At 61.5% G+C, this 10,703-nt stretch overlaps 1 protein-coding gene across 2 annotated transcripts; it reads left to right on the top strand.

Moving 5' to 3' along the window:
* The first annotated feature begins 1,577 nt into the window (after positions 1-1,577).
* Positions 1,578-8,755, top strand: SLC39A1 (solute carrier family 39 member 1). 2 transcript variants are annotated; one of them, XM_030542171.1, is made up of 4 exons: positions 1,578-1,650; positions 4,013-4,371; positions 5,089-5,219; positions 6,387-8,755. In XM_030542171.1, the coding sequence occupies exons 2-4, from the start codon at positions 4,173-4,175 to the stop codon at positions 7,074-7,076; spliced, it is 1,020 nt and encodes a 339-aa protein (XP_030398031.1). In that variant the 5' UTR covers positions 1,578-1,650; positions 4,013-4,172; the 3' UTR covers positions 7,077-8,755. The 2 variants fall into 2 exon arrangements, with proteins under 2 accessions (XP_030398031.1, XP_030398032.1); XM_030542172.1 differs by lacking the exon at positions 1,578-1,650 and adding an exon at positions 2,234-2,781.
* Positions 8,756-10,703: the final 1,948 nt, after the last annotated feature.

Here is a 10,703-nt window from a genome sequence, read left to right on the forward strand (position 1 = left end):
CAAGCAGAGCTGAGATGCAGGGTGTTGCTGGAAGGTGTTATGGGGCCATCAGCTGCTGGCTTTGCTAACCAGCTGTCTGGGGCTCTCAGAGCCGCACAGAGGTTTTTAGTGCTTGGGCAAAATCTGCAGCTGAAGCCCCTCGCCACCCTGCCAAGAAAGTGACCCCTGAGGGAAGGCCCCAGCACTGGGGTGTGGTTAGGGGAGCCCCACATGCCCCCTGAGCAGCAGCTTCTGCTCCAGGCATCATGTCCTGATGTGCAGGGTCGCAGCATGGCTCAGGATTGGCCCAGTCACACGATGGCTGGGTCAAACGTGGGCGGTGCTGCAACCTCCCCCATGCCAGATCGCAAAGCCACTCAGTTTCGGGGACTGAGGCCAACTGTCCTGTTCCCCCCGTGGGTATCCCTGTCCCTGCAGCCTGCGTTTCCCCACTGATTTTCTCCAGAATCACCCAGGTTTGTCCAGTGAAGACTAGAGCCTTCCCTAAAAAACCCCAAACTAGTAGGAGACCACTTCACCCTCTCTGGCCACTCAGTCACAGACCTAAAGGTGGTAATTTTGCAACAGAAAAGCTTCAAAAACAGACTCCAACGGGAAACTGAACTTGAATTAATATGCAAAGTAGACCCTACTTTGAATAGAGACTGGGAATGGCTGAGCCATTGCACACATTGCATCTATTTCCCCCATGTTAAGTATCCTCACGCCTTGTCAACTGTCTGAAATGGGCCATCTTGGAATCACTACAAAAGTTTTTTCTCTTAATTAATTAGCCTCTTAGAGTTGGTTGGGCAACTCCCACCTTTTCATGTTCTCTGCATGTATATATATCGCCTCACTATAGGTTCCATTCTATGCATCTGATGAAGTGGGCTGTAGCCCACGGAAGCTGATGCTCAGATAAATGTGTTAGGCTCTAAGGTGCCACAAGGACTCCTGTTCTTGTAGAGCCTTCCCTGACGTTTTGGAACAGGTTGGCTGCAGCTCTGAGAAGCTATCCTGGGGCAGGGTGACCAGGCCGTGGGAGTGGGCCATGCCTGCAAGGAGTTGGCATTGGCAGCTGTCGCTTGTAACCCGGGTTAGCTGGCAGGGGCTGAGAGCTCCAAATGGGATGTAAACGTGTTAGCAGTGCACCTTCTGCCTGGGCCTCGTCCGCACGGCACTGGCGTAGAGGGTTCAGACTCCGGTGCAAAGCCGGCTGCCCGCCCTGCAGTGGGTGTCTGCACCCGGAGGTGAAAGGCTCTGGCAGGGCAGAGGAGCGGGACCCTATGCCTGGCTTGGGCGCACCAAGAGCTGAGTGGGGCACAGATCCCCCCGCCAGGCCTCCCTCGCCCCCACGCGGCTCTTTGTCGGGGCGTGGGGGGACCGGACCCACATGTGCCACGAGGAGCGTGCGGGGTCACTACCCCCAGTGTAGACACGGCCCTGCAGCCTGGCCCGGCCCTGCCACTGGGCTGGGGGGCACTGAGGGGGGAAAGGAGGGCAGGGGGAGGGCTCTGGATCTCCGTGCTTGTCATTGGCTCCTGTGCGATGCCACTCGCTGGTCCTCCGCGTCCCCATTGGCGGAAAGCGCTTCCCCGGCCACGCCCTTTCCGAACGCTCAGCCATAGCCCGCACCGGGCCCCGAGACAAAGTAGCGAAGGGCCCCAGGTGAGTCCGGCCGGGGGGGGGAGGGGTCCCCCCAGCGAGTAGCCCCGCGCCTGGGGCGGCAGGTCAGGGCCCCCCCTCCAGCCGGGCTCCCCCTCCAACCCCTCTCCCCATCCGCCCCCCCCTTTCACCCCCCCCCCCCCAGCGAGTAGCCCCGCGCCTGGGGCGGCAGGTCAGGCCCCCCCTCCAGCCGGGCTCCCCCTCCAACCCCTCTCCCCATCCGCCCCCCCCTTTCACCCCCCCCCCAGCGAGTAGCCCCGCGCCTGGGGCGGCAGGTCAGGCCCCCCCCTCCAGCCGGGCTCCCCCTCCAACCCCTCTCCCCAGCCGGCCCCCCCCTTCCAGCCTCCCCCTAGCGAGTAGCCCCGTCCCCGCTCCTGGGGTGGCAGGTCAGGCCCATCTCCCCAGCCGGGCCCCCCCTCCAGCTGCTCCCCTCTCTTCAGTTGGGCCCCCGCTCCAGCCTGCCTCCCCCCAGCGAGTAGCCCCGTTCCTGCGTCTCGGGTGGTAGGTCAGGTCCCCTTTTTTAGCTGGCCCCGCCCCCAGCCAGGCACCCCTCCTCCAACCCCCCCCAACTGCCCCCTGTGCCCAGCCAGGCCCCCGCCCTTCCAGCTGCCCCTGTGCCCTGACTGCACCCCAGGGCCAGACCCTGTAGGACCCCCCAGGCCCACATTCCCCCATCCCTACTTGCTCTCTAGCTGGAGCTGGGTTGGTTTTCTACCGGGGGGGGGGAGGACCCCCCCCCGAGTCTGTGTTTGTGCTGCTGGCCCACAGATGCTAAAAACCTGCCCCTGTCCTTGCCTTGGGGGGCTCCTGAGCGGCTCATCACATCAGTCATGATAACTAGGCCATTGTTTGTACTGAAGAGGGCTGGGAGGTGGTGCTGCTGTGGGGTCAGCGCTGGGGTGTACTCTGGGAGCCGGGAAGGCCTGATGCCCTGTGTGTTTGGGCAGCTACCTTTCTGTGCCTCAGTTTCTCCATGAAACGGGTTAACACTGCTTAAGTGTGGTGCCCTCCCAAGGCACATGTGACAGTAGTTAAGGCCAGCCAAGGAGTGGGTCCCGCTTCTGTGGGGATGGGCACAGCAGAGCTCTTGCGAGGAGGTGATGTGGGCGAGGCTACGGAGAGCCCCGAAGTGCTGTACGTGGCGCGATCTGGGTGGTAGCTCTTCCCAGAGCATGCTGTGAGGAAGAGCAAAGGTTTCCCCGAGTGGAGATAGGGCCCTGCCTTTCCCATCCTGTCCGGATGTTTCGGAGTTGCTGCCCCTCTCTCGGGGTGGCCGTACCCCGGTTATTAGGAAGTACCAGCCTCTGCCCTGCAGACCCGCTTATAAATACCCCCAAGGGAACTTTGATCTTAAGACCATTGGTTGTCTGTGGGTGGGAGAGGGTTCAAAACTCCCAGCATTGTTGCCTGACGACTTGGGAGAGCTCAGAGCCAGCGCTGGCTCTGAACCCCGGACAACTTGCCCAAAGCTGCTGTTTGGCAGCTCAGGACACTTGGGGCAAACCCGGGTGGGCATATGGGCTTCCTTTCCTGGGTACGTGAAGTCCTGAAATTCCCAGCTAGCTTGAGGGCAGGCTGGGATCCCAGCCCTCCTGCTGAGCCTGCTGGCTTGGGTCAGGGCACGAGTCCTTAAATCTCCTTTTTCTGGTTCTTTCCCAGATAACTGGCCAGGTTCCCCTGTTGCGACCCCACAGGAGTTAGCAGGGTCAGGCCAGGAGGAATGCAGCCTGTATTCCTCAGCTGGGGCCAGCCCTGCCTTGGGGCCAGGGGGTTAAGGCCCATTGGTCTCCCTCAGGGCAGCCTCACCCAGGAGGAATGTGCTGGGAACATGGCATAAGTCACATGCTGTTAACCGGAGGTCGGAAGTGCCTGGGAGCTGAGATTTGCTGGGAGATTGGGGGGTGGGGGAGAGGAGTGTTTTAAGTTCATCCATTCCTGGCCTGGCAGGGGAGGAACTCAGACTGGCTGGTTAATTGTTCCTGCTCTGGGGGAGGATCCTTCCTAGATGGCCTCTTCTGGGGCAGCACCTGACCAAAGGGGCTGGTGCCCTGTCTTGTGCTGGGGAACCCCCCCCTTCCCCCAGCCAGAAACCCCATCCAGCCGCCCAGCCCTGCTCCCCTGAGCCCTGTGGCCCATGTGGGGTCATCCTGGAGCAGCTGTTCTGGGGCTCGGGTTAAACCCATAACTGAACTGGGGTGTCGGAGTCCGGATGACTCAGCCTGGCTCCCGATGCCAGCGAGATTCAGAACCCCTGGAGCACAGGGTGCATTGGTCCCCCAGCTAACTAGCCCCTGTGGCATCAGGGGGAGGGGGGGTGGCTGGCCAGCCACAGTCGGATCTGCTGATGTCTGTTTTGCGTTCACAGGGCAGACGCCACTCGTGGAGCACATTCTCTCCCGTTGCTTTCGGAGGCAGGCCAAGACTCCTGCTAGCTGAGCTTCTCGGCTCCCGTGCTGCGGACAGGCCGTGCGCCCCCCAAGGGGAACACAGGGAGCAGGAGAGGTCTTTCCAGCTGCTCTGGGGCCATGGCTGAGTGGCCAGGGCCCAGGGCTGACACTGACCAGATGATCTGGAGCCCTGGCTCCAGCATGGCTGCACTCCGGTCCCCCACGGGCTTGGAGGTGAAGCTGGGCTCCCTGGTGACGCTACTGCTGCTGACCATCTTGTGCGGCCTGGCTCCACTCTGCGTCTTCCGGCCACACGGGAGCGGAACCGGTTCACTGGGTAAGGGCTGGCCTGTGGGAGCACCAGGCTCTGGGGCAGCTGCTGCACAGCACGGCAAAGAAGTGGCCCTGACCCCAGGTTCCAAGTGTCTGGTGACTAAGCTGCCAGACCTAGGGTCTGGGGCAGCATGATCACCCCCAGGGAATGGGGTGGGGTGGGGTGGGGGCATGGCTGAGATCAGAGAGCTTCAGCCAGGGTCAGTGGTGGAGGCAGGATCAAAGCCAGCGCCTTACCCACAGGACCAGGCTCCTGCTGGCTGTTCTGCCACCAGGAGGGGGGTTTGGGGGCGACGCCACTGGCAGGTGGAAGCATTGAGAAGCTGCAGCATTTCACTACCGCGGAGCTGGAGCCTGGGCGTCCTCGTGGCTAGTCGCACCTGGGGTCGGAGGGCAGAGAGATGGGGCTGGGGAAATGCTCTGGCATTCCAGGCCAGGGGCTCGGTGTGATGGGCTCCAGGCACCCCACTGTGTCTGTGTCCCCCGCCCCTCCAGACGTCACTGGCAGGGCAATGCTTGGGGCAGACTGTGCGTTCATAACTCGCCCAGTGGCACATGGCTTTGCTACTCGCCCACAGGCATGATCGGACCCTGAAGGGGTCCAATCTTGGAGCGCAGCTTGCTGCCGGGTGGCTGGCGAGACAAACTGGCACCTTGGCAGAGCAGCAGAGCCATGCGTCTCCCCGCCTGGGCGCATCATTCGTGTCTTCCTCCCTGGCAGACACGCGCAGAAAGGTCCTGAGCCTGGTGAGCTGCTTTGCGGGTGGCGTGTTCCTGGCTACCTGCCTCCTCGATCTGGTTCCCGACTACCTGGCGAGCATCAATGAAGCGCTGGCTGCCCTGAGAGTCACCGTAAGTGTGTGTGCTGCAGGAGGCTAGACAAGATGGGCACAATGCTCCCTTCTGGTCTGGAGTCTGTGTGTGTGTAACGGGAGCACTCGGAGGCCCTGGCCCAGAGCCGGGGTCCCCAATGGGCCGGGCGCTGCCCTGATCCCTGGTGGGCTTCGTGGGAGACTTAGCTCCTGGGGTGGGGGCTGCACCCTCTGCTGCTGCACGCTCAGGTCTGGTCGGGGGCTGCCTGTGGGGAAGCCATAGGGCTCTGGACACAGGCCTGGGGCGGGTGGTTTGTTGGGGGCCCTGGCAGGAAGCACTGTGGCTCTGACTGGAGTGGGATTTTCAGGGCTATGGAATGGGGGGTGGCTGGGGGGCAGTGAGGACGCTCTGTGTGCTGAGATGCAGAGCTCCTGGCTGGGGAGGGGGCTCTGGGGCTGGGCAGGGCTGCCCGTGGCCAGGACCTGTTGCTGTTTGCAAACCTGGTGTCCCGGAAATGGCTCGGGGGTGGTGGTGGTGCTGGTGCTGGGCTGGGCAGAGCCTGGCCTATCGGATGGCAGGGGCTTATGGTGACTCACTGGAGCTGCTTGCCTCATTGAAGGTCCTCCCCCGCTCCGTCCGGCCTTCCCCCGCGGCTTCCTGGCAGCCGCGGCCCCAGTTTCTCGGCAGTGATGTGTTCTGCTCCAGCAGCACTGGGGGGGGGGGGGGAGGCAGCTCTGGGGTGCCTGGCTTGGGGGTCTGCTGGGGACATGGACCCCATAGGAATGTGGGGGAAGCTGGGGGCTAGGTTGGGCAGAGGTCTGATTTAAAACCCTAGCAATGCTCCTCTGGCCCCAGGACCCTGCAAAGGGGAAAGCCGACTCCCCGCTCCCTGCTGGAGGCAGGCCCCTGGGCTCCAGCCATGCCCCTCACTGTGGTGGGGGGAGCTGCAGCATGCAGGTGGGGACGGCGCATTGCACCCCCTGCGAGCGGTGGCACTGAACCCTCTGGAGCTGGAAATGGGGGCCCTTCTTCTCTGCCCCCTGCCCCCCTTCTCCCGAGGGGCACGTCGCACGCGCAAGATGGCTGCTGCGGGGGTGGGCAGGAGGTGGGGGACGGGGCACCTGGGGACTTTTGGCACCAGCCCTGTGGGCCTGGGGAGAAGGGGAGGTGCTGAGCTCCTCACTGACCTGTCTCTTCCCTCTGCAGCTCCAGTTCCCCCTGCAGGAGTTCATCCTGGCCATGGGCTTCTTCCTGGTGTTGGTGATGGAGCAGATTGTGCTGGCCTACAAAGACCAGGCTGGCTCCCTGGAGGAGACACGGGCTCTGCTGGGGGCCTCGGCCCAGGACAGCACCGTCCAGGCCCAGCACTGGCAGGAGGGGCCCCTGCGCCCCGCCTGGGGCCCTGCCCAGGAGCGCCCCCACCTGCATGTTGACTTCAATGCGCACTCGGCCATCCGCTCCTTCATCCTGGTCTTCTCGCTCTCGCTGCACTCCGTCTTCGAGGGGCTGGCTGTGGGGCTGCAGGAGGCCAGCGCCAAGGTGCTGGAGATCTGCCTGGCCCTGCTCATCCACAAATGCGTCATCGCCTTCAGCCTCTCGCTCAAGCTGCTGCAGGGCCGGCTGCGCCCCCGGGCCGTGGTTGGCTGCCTGCTGCTCTTCGCCCTCATGTCCCCGCTGGGGATCGGCCTGGGGGTGGCCCTGACGGAGACCTCAGGTGCCCTGCACCAGCTCTCCCGCAGCGTGCTAGAGGGCCTGGCCACCGGCACCTTCATCTACATCACCTTCATGGAGATCCTGCCGCACGAGCTCAGCTCCTCCGAGCAGAGGATCCTCAAGGTCATCCTGCTCCTCGGCGGCTTCGCCCTGGTCACCAGCATCCTCTTCATCAAGATCTGAGCTGCCCATGGCCCCTGCTGCCAGGGACAGACGTCCTGCCCCAGGACTATCGGGGCAGATGCAGCAATGCGGCGGTTCCTGGCTGATCCAGCTGCCTTCTGGCCCGTGTCTGGGGCTTGGGAATCCCCTCCGCCCCAGCCCCATGGAGAAGCGATTCCCCAGCCTCGGCCAAGGAGCAGCATGTCCGCCCTGTCAGCAGTTCTGGCATTTGTGCCCCTGCCGCCGGCAGCGTGGGATGGATCCCAGGACTGGCGGGGCCTGGCCCTGCACTGGAGGAAGTGCTGGGGGTTCCTGCTCTGGTAGGGTGCTGGTAGGTCCCGCTGGGGACCCCCCATGTGGGGCTGGAAACACCCTCTGCCTGCTGCCCAGGACCCATGGATGGATCCCAGCGCCCCGTGAATCCAAACCTGCCTGGGGCGCAGGGCAGCTTCCTCCACCCTAGAATGGCTCCTCCAGGACCCCAGCCTGGCCATGTTGGGGCAGACTCAGAGGATGCTTCAGTATGAGTACTGCCTCGTAACCCTGCTGCAAAGCCCTCGGGCGCAGGCTTGTCTGAGCTGGGGCCTGCAGGGGCACCGGGGGGCTGTGGTAGCTTCGTTGCCCCCAGCTCCTCTGCAGGGGGGCAGTCGCCCAGCTGGCAGCATTTCCCTCCCCATCCCTGGGAAGGCTGGGACGGCTTGTTCCTCTAGTCAGAACCCTCAGCCCAGGAGAGGGCAGGGCGGCATGGGGCTGGCTGCCCAGCAGAGTCATCCATGCTCCTGCTTTGCTTGGGCTTGGCCTGTGCCAGAGGAGCCCTGCAGTGCCAATGCCTCCTTCAACTCCCCTCCCACTGCAGTTTTCAGCCAATTGGAGGGGAGCGTGGCCTAGTGGCTAGAGCACTGGACTGTGACTTGGGAGCCCTGGGGTCTATTCCTGGCTGTGCTGCTGGGCGATCTTGGGCAAGTCACTTCACCCTCTGTCTCTCAGTTTCCCCATCTGTAACTTGGGGCCGTGATCCCAGCCCCGGTAAAGTGCGACGGCTAAGAAGAGGAGCTGGGAAGGATGAATTATTTTTTTAAGGAATACAGAGTCAAGACTGAATCTGTGGCCTATTTTATACACACGGGGCCAGCAGCCCAGCTCAGGCAGCGAGAGCCGTGACGCGCCGGTTCACGCCCGCTGGAGGGTACCAGCTCTTGTACCTGTGGTCGGGGGAGATGTCCCCAGCAGGAGGCCTGCTCGTACCGGTTTAAAAGTGCCTTAGAGCCATGCAGCATGGTCCCCTTCCCGCACGGAGTCTTCCAGTGGAGCCATTTTCGTCGCCCTGGGCCGGGTCCAAGACCCCAAGGTGCCAGGAGGTGTGCAGATATCGAACAAAGCTGGGCCTGCCTCAAAGAGCTTCTAGCATCTCAAGTGCTCCCAGCTGGTGGGCACAGACCTGGCGTCCTGGGCTACACGATCGAATGGCCTTAACCCCTCCGGCTCGGCAAGGCCACAACACTATTTTTTATAAACAGCCTCTTGCCAGCTGCCTGGGAGGTGGCAGAAAACCCAGGCCTGGCCCGTTTACGTACAGAGAGTCTATTTTACTAACTGCCTGTCTCTCCTTCCCCCCTCACTGGTGGAAATGCAGCTGTTAGGTTAAAATACTGACAGAGAAACTTATAGAATTTAAAAATAAAATGACTCTAATCTCTGTAGCTGCTGGGGTGCTGTGTTTTTTTTAACCCATTCTCCCTGGGTCAGATCTCCAGGGAAGTGATGGTTCCTGGTTTTTAATGAGCCATTTCTCTATGGGTGATGTGTCCCCCCCACCCCCAAACCAGCAGCAGGCCTGGGGTGCACAGGAACGTGGGGCAGGTTACGTGGCTCTAGCCAGCTGCCCACGCCATGTCCGTGTGGCTCCTGAAAGGGTCCTGGTGCACTCGGCCCAAAGCAGGAGTTTGGGGCGCATTACGGGACCCTCGGGGTGCAGGGGCAGTGGGCGCGAGTGAGGTCGATCTCCATCCCAGCTTGGTGTGCGCTATTTGCTTGGATGCAGCCAAGGGGGGCTCCACGACAGCCGGCTGCTTTCTGTCAGCTGCTGGAGCGGGACTCCTGCCCCACGGAGCGAGCTGGTGGTGGGGCACGGCAGAGCCCTCTGGTGCAGGAGCATCCACGTCACCTCTAGAGGGAGCAGTTGCCCAGGCGCTGCTCTGCATGTTCGCAGTGCTGTTATCCTGCTGCTGCGGCTGCACAAATCTCTGCAATCCCGTTAATCCCTTAATGCACTCAGCAGTACCTTGGCGTAAACATGTTCATCTTTAACTCCTGCCTGGTCAGTGAGAGCAGAGTCCTCTGGGCTGGGCGTGAGCCCCTCCCCTGCTACCGGGGTTTGAATCCTGCCTCCTGCGTGTACAGCTAGCCACTCAGCCCAGGGCCGGGACTTAAAAGCACCAGCTTTGCCTTGTTGAATCCCATTGGTTTACCAGTTCCATCTGGTGTACCAGGCCTGTAGGGAGCTGGGTCAGTTTCAAGATACAGGACAAAGCCAGATTCTGGAGTATCAAGGGGCATGAATGTCGCTCGTGTGAGTGCCGACGTCACCTACGATCCCTGTGCCTTTGGCCCCGGCCCCTCACAATTAAAGTAAAAAAATGTTTGTATCAGAAATGACCCAGGAAACTCACGGACGCTGGGGGAAGGGATCACTCAGCCTTTTACATTGTCTGCATGAACGCTTTGCGCAGGACCCTGATTTTGGGCCTTTGCCTTTGCCTCTCCCTGCTGCCAGCTTCGGGCAGTGAGGAGGAGAACCCAGGAGCCATGAGGTTGTGCTCCGACATGCTGAGCTAAGCACTGTTCGCACAGATGCTCCCAGCTCAGCTGACTTGCTGTGCAGCTGTAACGGGGGAGAGGGGGCAAATTCCAGACCCTACAGGCCATCTCGCTTTACCCAGCTACCTGGGCGAGAGCGGCAATCTCTGCCCCTTTGCTGTGCAGAAGAAATTCACAGAAGTGCCAAGCAGGCCCGTGACGCATTCTAGCAGAGGGCAGTGACTTACCAACAGCCTCCACTAGCCCCCGTGCCACAGCCTGCCTGTCTGCAGTAGGATGTAGCAAGAAGTGCTTCAGGCTTTTGGCTGGCACTGAATGAGCCCTGCTCCCAGCCCTCCGGGCTAGAACAACTCTCTGGGGGTTATTGCCCTCTTAAGTCATGCTTAGCACTTGTACAGGCTGTTCAGCTCCAAACCTGGCTTGCTTGCCAGCTTGGACCTAGGTTGCCAGGGAGGCAGCATGCTTGCCCCACTGCTTCTGGAGTTTGTTTTCCATTGGGAAGGCTCTGGTCTCTCGTGGGAAAGCAGAGCTTGGTTTGATGGGGAGGTTCATTGGGGGGGCATTTTTAAGTTTAACTGTATCACAATGTGTTGGAAAGGAGCACAGTCACTCATTTCCCTCTGCTTCCCGCAAGGCTGGACTGTAAAATGCTATTTACTGTAATGTGCTCAGCGGCTCCAGGACTGCTGGCCCTGACACTGTCCCACTAAGAGTCCTGGGGCAAGTCACTTCGCTGCTCAGAACAGAGCGGAGGGGTGTCGTTATTCACCGTCTCATGCAGGTTTTCTCAGTGCATGTTTATAGAGGGCTTTGAAATGGGTTTAGGGCCAA

The sequence above is a fragment of the Gopherus evgoodei genome, chromosome 24 (assembly GCF_007399415.2).
Source record: "Gopherus evgoodei ecotype Sinaloan lineage chromosome 24, rGopEvg1_v1.p, whole genome shotgun sequence".
Classification (NCBI taxonomy): domain Eukaryota; kingdom Metazoa; phylum Chordata; order Testudines; family Testudinidae; genus Gopherus; species Gopherus evgoodei.

Coding starts and splice junctions, on each gene's coding strand:
- SLC39A1 (XM_030542171.1), top strand. CDS start 4,173: ATGGCTGAGTGGCCAGGGCCCAGGGCTGACACTGACCAGATGATCTGG. Junction 4,372..5,088: donor GAGCGGAACCGGTTCACTGG/GTAAGGGCTGGC, acceptor CCTCCCTGGCAG/ACACGCGCAGAAAGGTCCTG. Junction 5,220..6,386: donor TGGCTGCCCTGAGAGTCACC/GTAAGTGTGTGT, acceptor TTCCCTCTGCAG/CTCCAGTTCCCCCTGCAGGA.